Here is a 19,895-nt window from a genome sequence, read left to right on the forward strand (position 1 = left end):
TTGGACTGGCTGGCCTGAGCCCACCACAGAAATTCCTTGTGAAGGCAGGGAATGAGTGGGATTAACGTCTCCAAACTGTGACTGTGCTGAGTCCATAAACTCCTTAGGTACCACTGTAGCTTTCTCATATGTAGCCTTGCTTGTGGAATCAAAAGAATACAGGATGCCATGTAACCCAGGGCTTGCAGGATTTTCCTTGCAGTCAGCTGGGTTTGTCTTGTCAGATTCTTGAAGTAATCCGGTAGTTGACTTTGTTTTTCTTCTGTGAGATAAGCCATTTGGGTGGTTGTATCTAGATCCGCACCCAGAAAGGTTATAACAAGTCTTGATTTGTGCATGTTGACTGTATATCCCAAGGCCTGTAGAAGATTGATGGCATAATTTAAGTCCTTTATCAAAGTTTGTTGGTTGTCTGCTTGTATAAGGCAGTTGTTCAGATATGGGTAGATTTGAATTCCCTGGAGTCTGCAGTGTGCTATTACTGATGCCAGGCATTTCGTGAATACTCTGGGTGCAGTAGATAAGCCAAAGGGAAATGCTGAGAATTGATAATGCTCTGACCCTGCAAGAAATCTGAGGTATCTTCTGCAACTTTGTCTGATAGGGACATGCAGGTATGCCTCCTTGAGGTCTAGAGTAACCAGCCAAGACCCCTTGCCCAGCATGGGAAGGAGTTGCTGTAGAGTCAGCATTTTGAATTTTGGCACATTGAGATAAGTATTCAGTGCGGACAAGGCGATAATTGGTCTCCATTGATGCTCTTTTCTTGGAACAAGGAATAGCCTGGAGTAAAATCCTTGGCCTTGTTCTGAAATAGGAACTTTTTCTATGGCTTTCATTTGTAGTAAGTTTGAGATTTGTTTCAAAGCCTCTGCCCTTTGATTTGGTGGCAGACCTGGCATGCCTTTTCTTTTTGGCAAAGTGTGGAAATGGAACCTGTATCCGTTGTCTATTATTTGGAGTGTCCATTTGTCTCTTGTAATGTTGTGCCAATTTCTTGAGAATAAAGAAAGCTTTCCGCCCAAAGGTGCTTCTAATTGAGCCCTGGTTGACGGAGTCAAAGCAAAGTCATTGAGTTTGTCCTTGTGCAGCAGTTGCAGGTCCTGAACTGCCTGTCTGGATTGGAGGTTGCCATTGACAGCCTCTGTAGGAGCCCCTAGCTTGCCCTCTACCTCTGGCACGCCTGTTCCTGCCCCTTTGAAATCTTTCTGTGTCCGGAAAGGACCAATTCTTGGAAGGCCAGTTTCTGCTAAATCTAGGCAGTTGGACTTGAAGAAAATCCTTAAGTGTTTGTACAGATTTTGCCTTTTCCTCAAATTTCTTTAGGACGTCTTGAGCAGTGGAACCAAATAACTTCTGCTTTTCCAGTGGAGCATCCAAAAGCTTAGCTTTAACATGTTCTGGCAGAGATTGTTCCTTCAGCCAAGCATGCCTGCGTATGACAACACCTGTCATTGCTGACCTACATGAAGCTTCCAATGCATCATAACCACACTGCAAGAAGTGGTTGCTAACCTGCTGGGAGTTATGTACCAGATCCTGAAGGGATTTACGGTCAAGGGGTTCAGAAGAAGACAATTTCTTATGCATTTCTTCTAACAAATACTCTTGATACTGTATCATGTGAAATTGACAATTTAATGCCCTCATTGCAAGAGTGGCCGAAGTATACACTTTTTTACCCCATCTCTCTAATGCCCTGGACTCCTTTGCAGAGGGGAGTGGGTTCTTAGAAGTAACAGCTGCAACCCATTTAGGGCCCTGAGAAACAGTTTCAGGGTCAGCAGAGTGGGCCTTATAAAGAAAATTATGTGTGTCCGGGACTCTGTAATACCTATCGGGCTTAACAGGGGCCGGAGGCAGAGTGTCAAGGGTCATACTAGAGTCAGAGTATACATCATCAATCACATTTAAAACAGGAGGAATAGCCAAAGGTCTATGCTGAGGTAAATGGAGAAAAGTTCTTAGTCTTTTCCTGGAATCAGAATATTCCTGGCCCTGCCATTTGAAATGCTCTCTCATAGTGTGAAGGGTCTCCCCAAAGGAAAGCTCTTCAGGAGGGGAGGCCGAGGGAATAGATTCCTCTGCATCCGAATCCTCGTAGGCCGAATAAGCCTCCTCCTGGTAGTCTGAGTGATCCGAGCCAACAGAGGCCTCCTCTGAGGAAAGGGGATCAGGAGGATCCATCCTGGGCCTTTTGTCTAGAGGGGGAAGGGAGCCCCTGTCCGGATGAGGCTGAGAGCCCCTAATTAAGGAGATAAGGTCCTCTGCTAAATTTAGAATCTGTGAACTAGAAGAAGGTCCCTGAGGAATAACTCTGGGAGGCATGGCTTTAGAGTGTTTTGCAGCTTTAGCCCTGGTGAAGGCCTTAATAGACATGGATGCAGGAGGCCTGGCTGCACCACATGCTGGTGTAGCTTTGTCTAAAGGTATGGTGTCGGAAGATTCCAATACACCAGTTTCGGAAGGCAATTCTGTAACCGACTTGGTAGGAGCCTCCGGGGCCGAGGCTGTCGGTTGTAATATTTCAGGGTTCGGAAGTTCCAAGGACTCAGTATCAGCCGAGACCGAGACACTCGCGGTAGGCCTAGCCGCGGTTTCAGCCGAAACCGCGGTCCGCGTGTCGGTCCTTGTCTTTCCGTTTCTTAATTAAATGTGATGTCGGGGTTTCCGACGGCATTTTGTAAGCAAAACTATCCCCAAAAAACTCTTCTGCGAACTCCGACCGACGTCTAAGTGTGCGTCGGTTGAAGGAAGCACAGGCAGAACAGGCCGAGATGTCGTGGTCTGGGCCTAAGCAAGGTAGACAATAAGATTGGAAATCCTTATGAGGTATTTGTTTCCCACAAGTTAAACAATTATTAACTTTTTCTGACATCGGCTGAGGCAAGAAAGAGTCCCCAACGGGGTACTTAGCTTTTGAAGTCTTCGGATAGCGAATTTACAGGAGCTGGCCGACCGGCACTTGCGAACTGCTTCTGCTTCGGGCACCACGCAGCAAGAAAGACTGAGGAAGATGGCGTCAGCTGACACTTTTATACCCCAGGCACTGTGACGTCAGGGAAAGGGCGACATCAGCCGACACCAGACCCAGACTTTGGAATCCGGCCGACCGAAGGGCTGCCTGAGGCAGGACAACCCATATGTGATGACTGCAGATGCATCCTTGAAGGACATCCCAGAGAGTTGAAGTCTGAAGGATTTGGCAGACATCAGATCCAATAACCCGTAGGTTGAAGCCAGATGGAGAAAACAACATTGGAAATTTGAAAACTACATTTTGCACTGTTATAAAGATTTTTTTTATTGTTTCACTGCATTTATGTACGGTTTTATACTGTTTTAACATAACTTAACTGTAAACAGCTTTTTCATATTGGGAGTTGTATTTTCTGTTTGTGAGTGCTCTATTCGAGCTTTTCTGTGCATTTTTGTCTGCTTACAGTTAAAAACATTCTCGAGTCTGCTCCTTGATCTGTTTAAAACTTTCATTTAGTGGCTACATCTAGGAACTGTAATATTGTTTTCCACCCTCCCTCCCTAGTGTTGTGTGTTCTTATACTTGGTGGCTTTGCAGATGCCCGCCCATACTGTATATTTGATCTGTGGCACTCCTCCCAGTCTAGTGTCATTAGTTAACTCAATCTAATAGAGAATATTTGTGAAGGCCAACCCACACAGATTCTTAACATTGAATTAACTTGTGTTCCAGCTTTCTCCATTTCCACTTTTCTGGAAAAAAAATTCCACCCTTTCCTGTAGCAGGTCAGACACAGATTTGCTGTGTCCAGGACTGTTTGTGAGCTCCTAAGCCCCCCCCCCCACTTAACTGGGGTTAAACTATTCCTGGCGCCATAAAGTCTGTTCTTCAAAATTTCCCTTGCAACTAGCCAGCTTTTTAGTTTTAGCACTCATCTGTTTCTTTGATCTCAGCACTTGTTCAGAACTCATTGTAAGCACTAAATAAGTTACAAATTACTACAGCACTCAACTTTCCTCATTTGTCTAGAGGAAAACAGGTTTTAGTACTTAATAAATAAGCACCTATTCAGGCATGTCTAAAGGTCAGCTCCCGGTGTTTTCTCCTGTCTACCTGATGAATCTAGGCATCTTGGGACAATGCAGCAATTGCTTCATGTACACAGACAACCCTCTCCTCCTACCACCCAACACTACGACCTGTGAGAGATGCACTTATATAGCCACACTGGAAGCAAAGCTCTCTTCACCAAAGACTGGCCTAGACTGTCAAGAGGAGAAGGTAAACACTTGCACTGCACCACACTCATCACATAGTCCCTCAAAACCTACACCACCAAAACACACACACAGAAGCACAAAACACACACTTACATTCGCGGAGGCTCTCCGTACAAATCTGCCCAAACAACAGAGACCTCCAAAGCAGAAATGCAAGCAGCCTCCACCCCCCCAACACAACCCAAATGACATATAGCCCACATACTTAGTGTGCCACTCAACTACAGCCCATAAGGCATAACGTACCCAACACTCTAGTCATAGATGACTCTATAGTCAGGCACACTGATGTTTCACTCACCAGGCTAAACAAGGAAAAAGTTACTGTCAGCTGCCAGGATCCGCCACATAATGCACGCACTCAGGTTACTCCACAACAAGTACAAATATGACTCTGTCATTGTCCATGTTGGTGTGAATGACCGGAGAATTACCTCCCTGGACTACATGAAAAGAGACCTGGAGGAGCTCTCCGATCTTCTAGCCCAGGCCAGTATGACCCTAGCCCTGAGTAACATCCTGCCATCACCCAGAATGATACCACAGTACAAGGACAAAATTATTGACTTTAACAATTGGCTAAGTTTCTGGTGTCATTCTAAGGGAATCCAGTATCTATCTGCCTGGGATGACATGATCGACAGACCACGCTGCTTTGCCAGAGATGGCCTGCACCTGTCGCCCTTGGGATTCCGGATACTGGCAAAGGCTCTTGCCACCCCTATAGTGCCTTTTTTAGACAAGGTTCAAATGACAAATTCACCACCGTAACAGGTACAAGCAAGCAAAATCTGAGGGTACTGCTACTCAATGCTAGAAGTCTAAACCTCAAAATGCACTCACTCGATGCACTCCTTAAAATGGAGAAAATTGACATCTATGCAGTGACAGAGACCTGGTTCAAAGCTCCAGACAGCACCCCTGCATTACCAGGCTATAATTCATACCATACCTTTCGGCCACCAAACCCGGACCGAAACACTAAAGGTGGAGGCGTGTCCATATTCATTAAGGATATCCACACCTCCAAGCTAGTTGCTCAGCATAATGTATCCAAGATTATCCAAGTTCAACTAACTCTGGGCAAAACTGCAATCCAGATTGTAGCTTGCTACAAACCCCCCACCATGCCCCAGGATTCCCACTCCTCTTTTCTTGATACAGTGGAAAATATTAAGGTACAACCCAACACTCTAATAATGGATGATTTCAACTACCCTACCATTAACTGGGAAAACTACTCATGTACCAACTCTTTTGCTCAACGTTTTCTGGAAATCATCAATTCCAACACCTTGGATCAACTTATCCACACCCCCACCAGGGGCAGTAATATCCTAGAACTGGTCATCACCAACATGGGTGACCGGTGTTCCACACCAGAGGTCAGCTCCTCGTTGGTCAGATCCGACCACAAGCTAATCACCCTAGACATCCACATCCCGCTCCCACCCCCCCATTAGGAAAACAACCATAAAAAATTTCTCCAAAGTCAACTTCACACTTCTTAAGACAGAAGTGGCAAACTTCATGACACCGAAGCATATGGACAATAGAGGTACAACTGCTGAATCCTACACAAATGCACTTTATAAGCACTTCCACGAGTGCATGGATCGTGCTATCCCTAACAGAACCAAGATGCTATCCTCCAAAAAAAGGAAGCCAATCTGGTGGTCTTCTGCCATAAACAAACTCTACAACAGAAGAAAGAAACTGTTGCAAAAAAGAGTAAAATCCCACGATTGGAGGAACTCCTTGGTCAGCCTCAGTAAGAAGCTGAGATCCCTCATAAAATCCTCCAAAGCTAGTTACGAAAACAAAATCGCCACTGATTCTAAAGACCACCACAAAGCATTCTATAGCTATATCAAAAATCTCAATGGCAACACTCAGATCTGCTCTGAGTTACAGCACAATGACACTAAATATACAAAACCAACTGATATTGCCAACATCCTGGCAGATAGGTTCAGTGCTAACTTTAACCCCTCTCACCCCCTAAAAGGCCCATCTTTATACTGGAAGAATGCAAAGTTCCTGGAATCACGGCTGCATAGGTAAAAACTTCACTCTCCAAAGTCAAGAACACAGCATCCATGGGACCTGACAACATCCCAGGCTGCCTTCTACATGAACTACAGAATGAACTGGCACCCCACCCAAGTACCACGTTCAATCATAGCCTCTCCTCAGGCTTTGTGCCTATTGAATGGCGCACCACGACAGTTATCCCACTCCACAACGGGGGGCACAACAGACCCTGGGAACTACTGCCCCATTAGCCTGACTAGCCTCGTCTGCAAGGCCATGGAAAGTATCATCATGGAACTCATAAACAAAGACATTGGAGATCTCCAAACTCTGGACCCCACACAGTTTGGGTTTGTAAAAGGCAGATCATGTCTCCTAAACATGATAGACTTCTTTGAAGTAGTCACCAAAGCCATAGATGAGGGTAAGGTGGTTCACACAGCCTATCTAGATCTCGCCAAGGCATTCAACACCATCCCCCTCTCTGGAATTATAGATAAACTCACTAAACTAGGTATAAATCCCTGTGTCACAAGATGGGTTATCAAATGGCTTACTGACAGAACCCACACTGTGAAAGTAGCAGACTCCAAATCAGACTTCAGACCAGTGACAAGTGCAGTATCACAGGGTTCAGTCCTGGGTCCTCTCCTGATACTTCTCTGAAGTACAGGCTAACACAGACGGTCTTTGGCTAACTAAATTCACAGATGACTGCAAACTAGGAGCCATAATCGAAACTCCTAACGATGTGGACATCTTACAAAAGGGCCCCACTGAGACAGATGCCTGGTGTCAAAGACATGGTCTCAAGCTCAATGCCAGAAAGTGTATTGTCATCCCCTTTGGTAAAAACTCTGTACCCATGAACTACCACATAGGCGGTAGTCTACTTAACACAAAGTGTGATAAGAGACCTTGGGACACAGGTGGACAGTAGTCTCTCCTTTGATAATCACATCGTCACAGTGGTCAGGAAATCATTCTACGTGGCTTATCTCATCACAAAAGGATTCTCATCCAGAAAAAAAGAGGTCATTGTTCCCCTCTACTCATCACTCATTAGACCCATTATAGAGTACAACGCCCCTTTTGGTATGTACCTCACAAGACATCTACAACAACTGGAAAGACCACAGAAATACCTCACAAAGAGGATTACTGGCCTCAAATAGATGCCTTACGCAGACCGTCTCAAAAACCCCAGCTTTACTCCGTCACATATCGCCTACTCAGAGGCGATCTCTGCCTAGCATACAAAGCTATGTGAAACCCAGAGCTGTTGGACATGCTCCACTTAAAGAAATCCCAATCCCTCCGAGCTACACACACTAGGGACCTAAACCTTGTCATCACAATAAACAGAACATGCTGGAGGGATAGATTCCTGTCCCAGAGACTTCCCATACTCTGGAACAGACTACCTATCTATGTCAAACAGAGCTCCTCATTAGCACTCTTCAAGAAAAATCTTGATGATTGGATGGGTAATAGGAAATTCACCCCGGAGATCACTTCTGTGGTTCTGCTTGACAGGGGCACAAGAAAATAATTTTCTTGGGTGGCGAAAGTCAGGGTACCTTTTTGGCTAGGCTTGTATAGGCCCCTAGGGCCAATAGCCTAGCACCTACCTATGAACGTTAGTTACATTTCTTTCCTTTCAGAGGAATTCAAGGTGTTAACAAATTCTAGATGTCTGTTCATCTTGATCCCCAACTCTCCCCACTCAATTACATTTGTTACACAAGGCTTTTCCACTAGAAATACATGTTGCTTCTGATTTTACATTTAACAGACCTTTCTTTTTTAAATACAGATTTAAAAACCTCCCTCTCTAAAGTGATGAAGCCAATTTCAGTGCTTACATATTTTTAGTCTAACTTTTGTTCTACGTGATATAAATGGAAAAAAAAACATTTCATAAAATGTACCTGTTGCATTAATTCTTGACTTTGGAGTATTTTTTCTGTTCTTTGGTGTCTGGGTTTTTGGTTTATTTTCCTTACTATTTTCTTTTGCTTTTTTCACACTTTTCACTTTGAATTCCTCATCACTGAAATCAGCATCGCTCATGGAATCTCCTTCTGTAATAAATATTTTGTAAGAGGCTTATTATTCACAGAGATGACATACAGCTATATAGATTGATAATATTTGCTCTTCTCTGTTTCTCCCTCATCAAATCATCTTATTCATTCAGTCCATGACACATCTGTGCTACTGAGTGCAGTTTAGTTGCATTTTACTGGTGGAACATTTCTGAAACATATCTGAGGTAAAGTGGCAAATCAACCACCTTTCCTTCCTCACTCCTCATTAGTGCAAAGCCCACTAATCCTTTAACTAGATATCTATTAAGAAAAACAAGGATCCTTCTAAAAATAGTGCTATAAAGTATCATAAAATCAGTAAATCTTCAAACTGCATCAAATAAACAGTGAAAATTGGTCAGAGATAATAACTGTAACAGTAAATAAAGTTATGTACTTACCATAATGATAGATATGTGTTGCTTGCTTTAATCCTTCTTCAACTGATGGGTCTATCTTGGATCCATCCTCAGCCATTCAAGACTTTAGATCCCAAGCTAAGGCTCCTCCCTTTAACCATAATCCCCCATGCAAAGGCCACCATTACCTCAAATCAAGTATACCCAAAGAATACAGATAATTCCATAATAGTAATACTACAAAAAGATAACACAAAGGTAATATGAGAGCTCATAAACTGAAATGGAGCTAAAAAGTGCACTTGAAGGGCCTTTGGAATAGGTTAGTCCAGTGATACCAGGATAAAGGAATAATGAACTCCATAATAAGGCAGGGGAGTTGAGGAAGGACGGAAGTAGACAACACAGATCGATTGTTATGGTAAGTACATAACTTTCATATCTGATGTTTCTTTAGTCCATTCCTCAATGGATGGGACACATTCCCCAGCTAATATATAACCCTTGGGTGGTCTCATGAAAGAATATTCCACAGGACAGCTGAACTAAAGCTTGCCCTACCTCTAGAGAGTAAATCCAAATTTATAATGGGATATGAGGGTATGAACATTGGACCAAGTGGCAGCAACACAAATGTCATCAATAGATGCTCTGGAAGAGAAAGCAGTTGAGATTGCCACAGATCCAGTAGATTGAGGTTTGATGGGTGTAGGTAAGGCCAAACCTTTTTCTTTGTACACATGTGTAATGCACGCAGACAATCATCTTGATAAAGTGACTTTATAAACTCTGCAACTCAGCTTAGTAGTAGATAAGAATGCAAAAAGTTGATCAGACTTTCTGAAGGTTTTCTTATGGGGGATGTAAAAACGTAGCTGTCTGTGAACATCCAACAAATGTATCATATATTCTCCTTTACTGGAAAAAAATGCAGGAAAAAAGATGGAAGATTGATGTTTTGATTTTAAAAAGTCTCTGTAGATACCTTTGGTTAGAAGGAATGACTGATTCATACGGAAACGGCAGTTGAAAGGATCTCTGAAACCTTGTTTTTTGTCCCAGCTCTGCCTCAGGTGTGACATCAGAAGAGAACCCTTGGGATTTCTGGAACCACAATTTCTTATCCCATTTCTGGTTCCTAGAAAAAGACCTTTAGGGATTAGATAATTGTATTCCAAAGGCAGAAAGGGAATATAACTATTTAAATAGCTGTGAAAGGGGAAGGAAGGGTATAACGAACGATAGTATACAGATCAAAATACTGAAAGAGTACTGTCTAAAAGAATAAAAATAGTGGTTAGAATGAAAAGGTTTTCTCAAAGTGCAAACCACACCTGAGAAAAGGAGATCTGCATCTATATCAAAGGAACAGCAAACAAGATCTGAGGTAATGTTGGCCTTTGTAAGAGGTTATAGGTAAAAGGAGGAACCTGAGCTTGGGATCCAAAGAATTGAGTGGTCAAAGACAGATTTGAGGTTGGATTTGAAGACCCATCTGTTGAGGAAAGGACAGAAGAGACAACATTGGGTCTTATAACGAGCTACAATAATTAAAATGCAGCAAAGTACACAAACAAGGTGATATCAGGACACCACATGAAGAACATATGGTGATAGCAAAGATGGAGAATACAAAATACAGATAGTGGGTACAGGAAGATATCTAAAAACATGGAACTTGTTACAAATACGGTGACCATTAAAGAGGCATATGAACACTGGTGACACTGATGGAAAGCAGAGCATGTCAGTATACTTGTAGAGTCTTCAAGGGAGAGAAGCTTAAAACATCAAAGCAAACTGAACAACTGCTTATCAATATCTGTCACTTCTCCAGGCAATTTTTATACAGTCAAAACTACCCTGTGCAAGGGCAATATATTGCATTACTATTCCTATATTATCAGTGCATCTGCAGTACTTCAAGAATTTCTCCCTCAAAAATCTGCTATTGTGAGCACAATTACAGCTCTGTTATTTTATTACGCAGAGGACTCTAGCAGCAGTACAATAAATGGACAAAATCTAAAGCAGTTTTGTATTACTACCCAAGGGTGATAAAATTGTAAGAAAGAATCCTCTGCAGCACTACCCTGACAAACCTATTCTGCTTTTAGACTGGGCATCTTGCGTATAGTGTTAGACAAATATGTTTTCAGTTATCCAGACTGCAGAGCTGTTTGGCACCTATGTCTTTAATGGACACAGGCAACCTGTGAATGGTTCTTCTCCCAGGCCCTAGCATGTAAATGTTTCATCTCCCCAGCCCCTGTTTACACTAACAAGGGTACCATAACTTGTCATAAATTTGGGATGCATAGCTAGGCTTAAAAAGGCCCTTGTGGTTGTTAGCCTTGTAAACACCTATGAACCTACATAAGCTCTGAGCAGAGACATTGTTAAAATATGCATGAGTGGTCACAGCTGTAACAGAATTTAGTTTGATAATGCTTCTCAAAATTATTTACTGCACAGCTCATAATAGTAGTAGATGAAACAGTCTGTTTAGTAACAGGGTGTTAAAAAAAACTGTTTTCCCCCTTGGTTCTGTCCACATGGTATCTCAACTGCTTTTGTGGCCTTTTCTCTTTGTTCTTCTGCCAAAATAAAAAAAGGATGCTAGTAAAAATAAACAACAAGTTTAGTGAGACAGCTGAGGTAACTGTTCTTGCAGTAATGCTTGTGTTGTTTCACATTAGGGCTCACAACATTAACAATGAAAATGCCCGAGGTCACTACTTACAAAAGTGCTGTCTGCCTGCTTGCTAATACAGAGGTTTTAGTCCTGACTGCAAGATCAGTGACTGGGATTCAGTGACAAACTTTGATATATAGAGGACAAGGCCAGGAAAGGGAATGAATGAATGAATGCCTGCTACTACTTTCCTTCATTAAGGGAAGAGTAAGGGATACAGTCACTTTTCCTGCAGCTCAAGTGGAGGCTGAGTGCACCAGCATGAATGTTGAGCCAAGGGGAAGGACAGACAGTGTAAAGAGATGCAGTGATGTACAGATGTTCCTTAAGTTGAAAAAAAAAAGGGCAAAAAAGGGTGGGAACTTTGTCCAGTTCACACCAGACCCAGCCTCAATACAGTCTTTCAGCAGAAACACAGGACAGTACTGGCCTCAGGAATGCTGAAAATGCAGGGCAACAATGGCCATATTGCAGTGCCTGAGAAAAGGTTATATTCCAGCGACAAGGGGTGTCCGCATTGGCGTCACACACTGAAGAGCTGCCACGTACTGTATGGCTCAAACATGGGGTATAGGAGTGTGTTTTATGAGGGTAGAGAGAATGGCAGTGACTGGCTGTAACCAAGACTGTGATGTGGTTTTGGTATGTAGTGGGGAAATGTTCTGCTAGCCACGGATAAAATTAACAAAGAAAAGAAAAAAAAATGCTTTCTAAAAAAGTAATTTTAGATCAATGGAAGAAGCTGACTCAAAAGGTGGAAATGCTAGTTATTCATTCAGAAACTATTAAATCCCATTCAGGAGACAGTGAATATTGATAACAGCTTAAATGCAAAATTCCTGTTTTGATTGCAGGGTATGTAGAGACCAAATGAACTGCAAGGATGCAAGAACAATTTGCAGACAGGTGCATTTTAACATAAGCACAATAAAAAAGTCTATCTTACATAATGTGTGGCACACTGGAGCTGCGTTACAGCTGTTGTACCACATTGCCTGGTTCTCCAAAATATTTCTTAGCTGGGAATATCTTTTGTGTGGAGTTTGCATGTCCCTGTATCCAACATAGATTTTCACTGGGTGATCTGGTTTCTTCTCAAAGACAGGCTGCATGTGAACTGGCGGTCCTCCAAACTGCTTTAAGGGAATGCATGCTGTGTGTGTGCGTGTGTGTGTGCGTGCGTGTGTGTGCGTGCGTGTGTGTATGTATCTTGCAATAGGATGTTGCCCCATCTGGAATTAGTTTCTGTACAGTGCGTATGAGTGGTGGAATATGGTCTTGCTTCCTAGAACCCTGGAATGAATTATGAGAGCAATGAATAAATTAAAGAATTATCTTACATAAGTATTTGATATGGAATGGTGCAGTATGCTAATTCTGCATATTGTTTAATTAATCCAAATGATAATAGATAAGTAAAACATTTTAATCAGCCTTGGATGAAGGAGTGACCCTGCAAAGGAGCAGAAGTGTGCCAATACAAGATATAATGTAGTGCCAACCATGGCTGACTGGCCATCCTGGAGTTACTAAACTCAAGTTTTTGAAGCCATTAACACATTAATCAGTCTAGTTAATGAACGGGGACACACATGCAGTGGTGGCATCTGACTTAGCTTCATATAAAGCCATTTCAAAAAGCAACCAAATTTGTTAAAAAAGACAATTATTAAGAAGTTAAAAAAGTAGATATCTGTGTGGGCTCACTGTTGTGGTTATTACATCTGGGATCTCTGCAGCAGGGAGAATCTGAAATCTGGCCCACCTCTCAGAGTTGGACACCCACCTCCGGCTGAGCTAACACTACCTTCCCCTGGAATATGTGCAATTTATGTGCAAGTTCTTTCTTGTCCCCTGAAGAGGACAGAACTAAGGGAATTTCCCTAGGAGTGACCTCCATAACCTGCTTTCTCAGAGCTAGTCTGGAAAGCAGAGAACTGTGGTTCTTCCCTAGGAAGCCTGGATAAGGGAAAGGAGGAAATCATGTCCCAGCAGTAAGGTAAGATGTCTAGGTACCCCACCCAACAACACAATGTCTAATTAGGATAGAAGGAATGGTAGGAAGAAAACCCTGTGTGCAACAAATCTAAACAGCTATGCACAGTTAGTCTGTATATCCCACCATGACAAAATATCCAAACCCTTGAGGACACCCTCGCCTGGATGTCAGAAAACATCTGCAACAAAACTATTATTATGGGAGATGTAAACATCAATTGGCAAGATTTAATAACCGATTTCCCAACAAACAGCATATACCTCTACAAGTTCACCCAACTCGTCACCAACCCTACCAGAATACTCAACAGCAATGCACCAGGAGCCACCCTTGACTGGATCTAAGTTTCAGATCCACTTAAATATTCAGATCCACAGACCCTACCCAATATACTCAGCGACCACTTACCTGTTTTCACTTATAGATCCACTTCACATACATTCAAACCTCATAACTATAAAGCCACCGGAAACCTAAAACATTTTGATCAACAAGAATTTATCAACATTCTGAAACTCTCAGACTGACGTCCACTAAAAACTCTCCCATTGGATGATGCCTTGTACTATTTTAATAACATATTCCTAGATACACTCAACAACTTAGCCCCTCCTCATACTAAAGGAGTAAAATCAAACCACGCCCCCTGGCTAACAAAGGCCAATAAACAACTCCTACAAAACTGGGACAAGGCCTGGAAAGAATAGCATAAAAACAAAACTGAATGTGACCTACTTAGATACAAACAGTTACGAAACAAAGCTAAAAAGCTAGTATGTACTGACAAGAGAAACTATTTCTCTAGTAAACTGAGTAACTATAGAAACAGCTCAAAACAATTCTGGAAAAGCATCACTGATCTCCTTATCCCTGACACCAAACAAATCCCATCACCATGCCCAGAAAAAACACAGTCACAAATAGTCACTATGCTCAACTCACATTTTATAAATACCATACACAAATTAATAACAGACTCCTCTCATTCTACCCTCACCTTATCAACTTCCTTTCCCCCTTCTCCTCTACCCCACAAAAACAGTCCTCACTTAGAAAGACTCCCCCCCATAGGCAATTCTTCGCCACTTCACCAAAGCAATATTACACCATCTAGCCTCTTCTCACTACAACCAATACCAACCACAGAAATTTGGAGACTCCTCAGAAAATTAAAACAGTGCCTCTCTCTCTTCTTATGACCTCCCACCAGAATACTTAAAACTCACTGCTGAGGCCATACCATAGCCCATTAGCATTCTGATCATCCACTCAATTACAGAATCCTATGTCCCCAACCTCTGGAAAAAAATCCATCACCCTCCCCACTTCACAAAGGAGGTAACTCCAATGAACCCTCCAAGTATCATCCAATAACTATCCTCTCCCCACTATCCAAACTCCTCGAAAAGTGCATCCATAAACAATTAAATCACCGTCTCACACACAACAACCTACTCTCCCCACCCAACATGGCTTTCACCCCTCACACACTTATCTCCTTCATGGATACTGTACAAAGATCCATAGACTCAGGTAATATTACTTCTGTACTACTACTAGACCTGTTGAAGGCTTTCAATACAATATCACACAAAAAACTTCTACAGCACCTTTCTAACATCGGCTGCACCCCACCCATCCACCAATGGTTTAACAGCCACCTCACTAACAGGCAACAATGCATTAAATGGAAAAATACCCTATCAGAATACCAAACCAACTGAACTGGAGTACCACAAGGGTCAATACTTGGACCTTTAACATATTTACCAACAATCTTCACAAGGCTTCTCTTCTTAGCTCTATTATCCAATATGCAAATGATACTACCATCATCTCCTCTTCAAATACCCTCCAATATCTCCAACAAATAATCCAAGATACCTTCACTGCAATCAAAGCCTAGTTAACTGAATCACACCTACTCCTTCATGCCAAAAAGCAAAGCTTCTACTCTTCGCAGCAAAACCCCTCTTACCTGACTATCACTTTCATATTTTCTCCCAAAGCAACACAGAAACTGAAATCGTATCCCATGCTAAACTATTAGGTATTACCACCGACAATAAACTTTCATTTAAACACCATATTGGTAATGCCTTTAAAAGAAAACACCGCAAATTAGGAGCCCTATACAGACAAACATTTCATGGGCAACACCACCAAAAAAGCTCTCGCCAACACTTACTTGCTCTCCTCCCTATTATACAGTGCCCCCATTTTTTACTAACCTGCACTCATCTCTACAAAATAAGCTCCAGTTCTGCTACCATAAAAATCACCAAATTTGCCACAGGCAGCTCATACCACTCATATCACTGCCAGGCCTTAAAACAGTTAAACTGGTTGCAAATTCCACATCACCTTAACCCCATTCAACTGTCCATAGCACATAAAACTGTGTACAATCCAAACAACTGCCCTGCCCTTAAAAAATTTTAATAACCTATACCCCCCACCAGAACCCTTTGCTCTGAAAAAAACAATTCATAACTGTTCATGTACCAAACAAAAGAGCCGGACACTACCTTTACTCATACACTGTCACTAAACTATGGAACATTTCCAACCAGCATGAACACCATTAGCTGCTTCAACAAATTTAAACTCACCCTAAAGAACTACCTACTAAATACTAAAATCTGCCCCTGCATCTATCCAAATAAACATCCTACTCTCCTTGAGCCTTCCTCTAGCTTGCACCAGTCTTTACCCATCAATACCAGTAGGAAACTCTTTTTGATCTACAAGTTATTTTAAACAAATCTGTTCTTACTATAAATCTCACTAACCTTAACTATCGTTCTAATCCCTCACCCCTTTAAAACTAGCCCAGTAGTGATTTTTCCTTCCCTTTATTAATTCTTTCCACCTAACACTACCCTTCTATTGAGTTTTTCCTTTCATAACTTTCAACCTATTTCAATATTTACAATAAAAACAAACAAACAAACAAAAAAAACAAATCAACCCATCAACCCCCTCCAAAATGTGTGTGCATATATATCATGCAAATTACTGTTTTTCTCTATGACATTGTAACTTCAAACAATTTATTAGTCTCTCGTTTTGTTACACTGTACTGTACATTTTTGTAAAATATTGTGCAATCATAATGTGTTTGTGGAGCTTTTCTCCCTACACCTCTTCTGAAAAATGGGCTCTAACAGCTACTATTAAGGCAAGTTCTGGATAGAAAGGTAGAGCAAATGGAGACTAACCTTGTGGAATGAGCTCATGGTAATCTTGGTAAAGTCAAGCCTTTTTGCATTTTTTTTTAATAAAGAAACATCTTTATTAAATTATCACTTATGACATTGCAATCATATATTTATATAAATTAAAACAAACCATACTGACATATTTTTAGCTGCAAACATTACACCTCACTTATAATCTATGCGGTCATGGTCAGTCAAAAATTACATACCTCATTCAAATCCTGCCTTCTTTTAGACCTCATTCCTACTCCAAAACATTACTGTGCATCCCACAGTTCCCATTTTTTCTATGTAATTGCTCCAACTCCTTTCTAAAGATCCCAATTCCAGTTGTTACTATATTCACTACTTCTAGTACATTTGGTTTAGACTTTGATTTCCATTTTCTAGTAACTGCTTTTTTGGCAACCATCATAATTAGACTCAGCAAGGCCTTACTATGTCTAGGTAATTCTGATTTTGCATCATAGTTCAAAAAAATAATTTCCTTAGTTATATCAATTTGCTCACCCAGTATTTCTCATAGAGTAGACTACAGGGAATTGTTAAAGTCTGCTGACTTTTTACACTCCCAGAAAATATGTTCTCAATTACCTCTTTCTTCTCCATTTACTACCTACCTGAGAAAAAATTCTTTGGAGTCTACTTGGGGTACAAAAATACCCATGTAAACACTCCCAAGCAAAGATCCTAAATCTTCTAGACTTTGTTGCATATTTGGGAGACATACATAATCAGCGAGCCAGTGTGCCAATGTAACCATTGACATACACTGTCCCAATTTAGCTCTTGAAATAGAAATAAACTGATCCAATTTCCTGATAGTTTTCATTCTATAGAGATAAAATCAGAGTTGTCTGTGTACTTCCAACAAATTAAGAATATATTCCACTTTACTGAAGAATTCTGGAAAGAAAACTGGTAAGTTAATTGACTGGTTAAGGGCAAAATTCAGAAACATTTTCAGAAGTGAAGAGGGTTTGTTGCGGACAGAGAAACCCTGTCTTTGTGAAAGATAATATAAAGTGACTGTCAAGACAAAGCCTGGAGTTCAGATACTTGTCCAGCAGATGCAATAGCAACTAGAAAAACTGTTCCGGGACAAAAATTTTAAATCAGTTTTTGCCACAGGATCAAACAGAAACCGAGTTAAAGCCCGGAGAAGAATCGTCAAGTCCCAAGGAAGGGTTCATAGGTTCATACTAGGCTATCTTCCCTAGGGCATTTATAAGCCTAGCCAGAGTGTGTTTGGCTTTCGCCACCCATTTTAAATGAATTTTGCTATGCCCTTTTTCGAGGTTAGTATACTGTGCCTCTGTCTAACAGTGACACAGAAGTGATACCCGAGGTAAACCTATGATCTCCCATCCACTCATCAAGACACCTCTTGAAGAGAATCAATGAGGGACTCTGCCTAACCTGGACTGGGATTTTATTCCAGAGTGAAGGGAGCCTCTGGGTTATGAATCTGTCCCTCCAGCATGTCCTATTTATTTCAGTGCTGAGGTTCAAGTCTCTCGAGCGCGTAGCTCGATGGGATTTGGATTTTCTGAGGTGCAGCATGTCCATTAATTCTGGGTTGGACATGGCTTTATACGTCAGGCACAGATCGTCTCTCAGCAGGTGGTATGCCACTGAGTAGAGCTGGAGTTTCTTTAACCGGGCAGCATATGGCATCTGTTTGAGCCCTTTGATCCTCTTGGTGAGGTACTTTTGGGGTCTTTCCAGTTACTGCAGGTGCCTGGTAAGGTACATCCCAAAAGGGGTATTGTACTCAATTATGGGCCTGATGAGGGATGAGTAAAGAGGCACGATGACCTCCCCTGATCTAGATGTGAATCCCTTCATGATTAGGTGGGCTATATAAAATGTTTTTCTAACCACTTTAGCCACGTGGTTGTCAAATGAGAGATTGCTATCAACTTGGGTCCCCAGGTCCCTAATTACTTCTTCTGTACTTAATGGATTACCACCTATGTGGTAATTTGTGGGCACTTTGTTTTTGCCAAAGGGGATGACTATACACTTTTTGGTGTTTAGCTTGAGGCCATGGCTCTGGCACCAGTTGTCTGTTTCTAAGAGGCCCTTTTGTAGGATGCTTGTGTCAGCTGGAGAGTCGATTATGGCGCCTAGTTTGCAGTAATCTGCGAACTTGGTCAGCCACAGTCCTTCCGGGTTGGACTGTACCTCCGAGAAATATATACCGAACAAGAGAGGTCCCAGGACTGAGCCTTGTGGGACGCCCCTTGTAACTGGTTTGGAGACTGACATGGCTCCAGCAATTCTAACCATGTGGGTTCTGTCCTTGAGCCAGTTTGCAACCCATCTAGTGACATAGGGGTTTATATTTAAGCTGGTGAACTTATCTATAATGCCCGAGTGGAGTATTGTATTGAAGGCTTTTGCGAGGTCCAGGTAGGCTGTGTGGACCACCTTCCCCTCGTCAATGGCCTTGGTGACTGTTTCAAAGAAATCAACCAGGTTTAAGAGGCAGGATCTGCCCTTAATAAAGCCGAACTGGGTAGGATCCAGTGTCTGTAGGTCCCCAGTATCTTTATTTATGAGGTCCATGATGATCATTTCCATAGCTTTGCAGACCAAGCTAGTCAGGCTTATGGGGTGACAGTTTCCAGGATCCGTTAAGGCACCACCTTTGTGGAGAGGGACCACTGTTGCTGCACGCCACTCTTTGGGTACTTATCCTATAGTAAGGCTGAGATTGAACAGTAGTTTTATGTTTGGGTTTAGCTCTTCTTGGAGTTCATGTAGGACGCAGCCCGGGACACCATCTGGTCCCATTGATGCTGTGTTTTTTGCTTTGGAGAGGGCAGCTCTTACCTGAGCATCTGAGATGTCAGGGGGGAAGCACTCTGCTGGGATAGATATTTGCCTTTTTGGTGGGGGGGGGGGGTTGCGCTGAACCTGTCAGCTAGGATGTTGGCAATGTCCGTGGGTTTGGTGTATTTTTTGTCATTTTGGACTAATTCTGAGCATATCTGGGAATTCCCACCCAGGTTCCTAACATAACTAAAGAAAGCCTTGTAATTATCCTTAGTGTCCTGTGCAATTTTTCTCTCGATGCTGGCCTTAGATGATTTTATGAGTGCCCGTAGTTTTTTGCTAATACTGATCAGAGATGCCTTCCCTTTTTGGGATTTTGCTCTATCATGTAGTAGCTTCCTCCTTCTATTGTATAGTTTGTTTATGGCTGGGGTCCACCAGACAAGACGCCTGCCT

At 42.1% G+C, this 19,895-nt stretch overlaps 1 protein-coding gene across 1 annotated transcript in view; it reads right to left on the reverse strand.

Moving 5' to 3' along the window:
- RAD51AP1 (RAD51 associated protein 1) overlaps window positions 1-19,895 on the reverse strand; it is an 813,846-nt gene that overhangs the window by 365,108 nt on the left and 428,843 nt on the right. The window contains exon 8 of the mRNA XM_044087560.1: window positions 8,226-8,378. Coding sequence (XP_043943495.1) covers window positions 8,226-8,378 — 153 coding nt within the window. The remainder of the gene's footprint in view (window positions 1-8,225; window positions 8,379-19,895) is intronic.

This window comes from Protopterus annectens, chromosome 11.part0, assembly GCF_019279795.1.
Source record: "Protopterus annectens isolate FY-2018-M chromosome 11.part0, PAN1.0, whole genome shotgun sequence".
Lineage (NCBI taxonomy): Eukaryota > Metazoa > Chordata > Ceratodontiformes > Protopteridae > Protopterus > Protopterus annectens.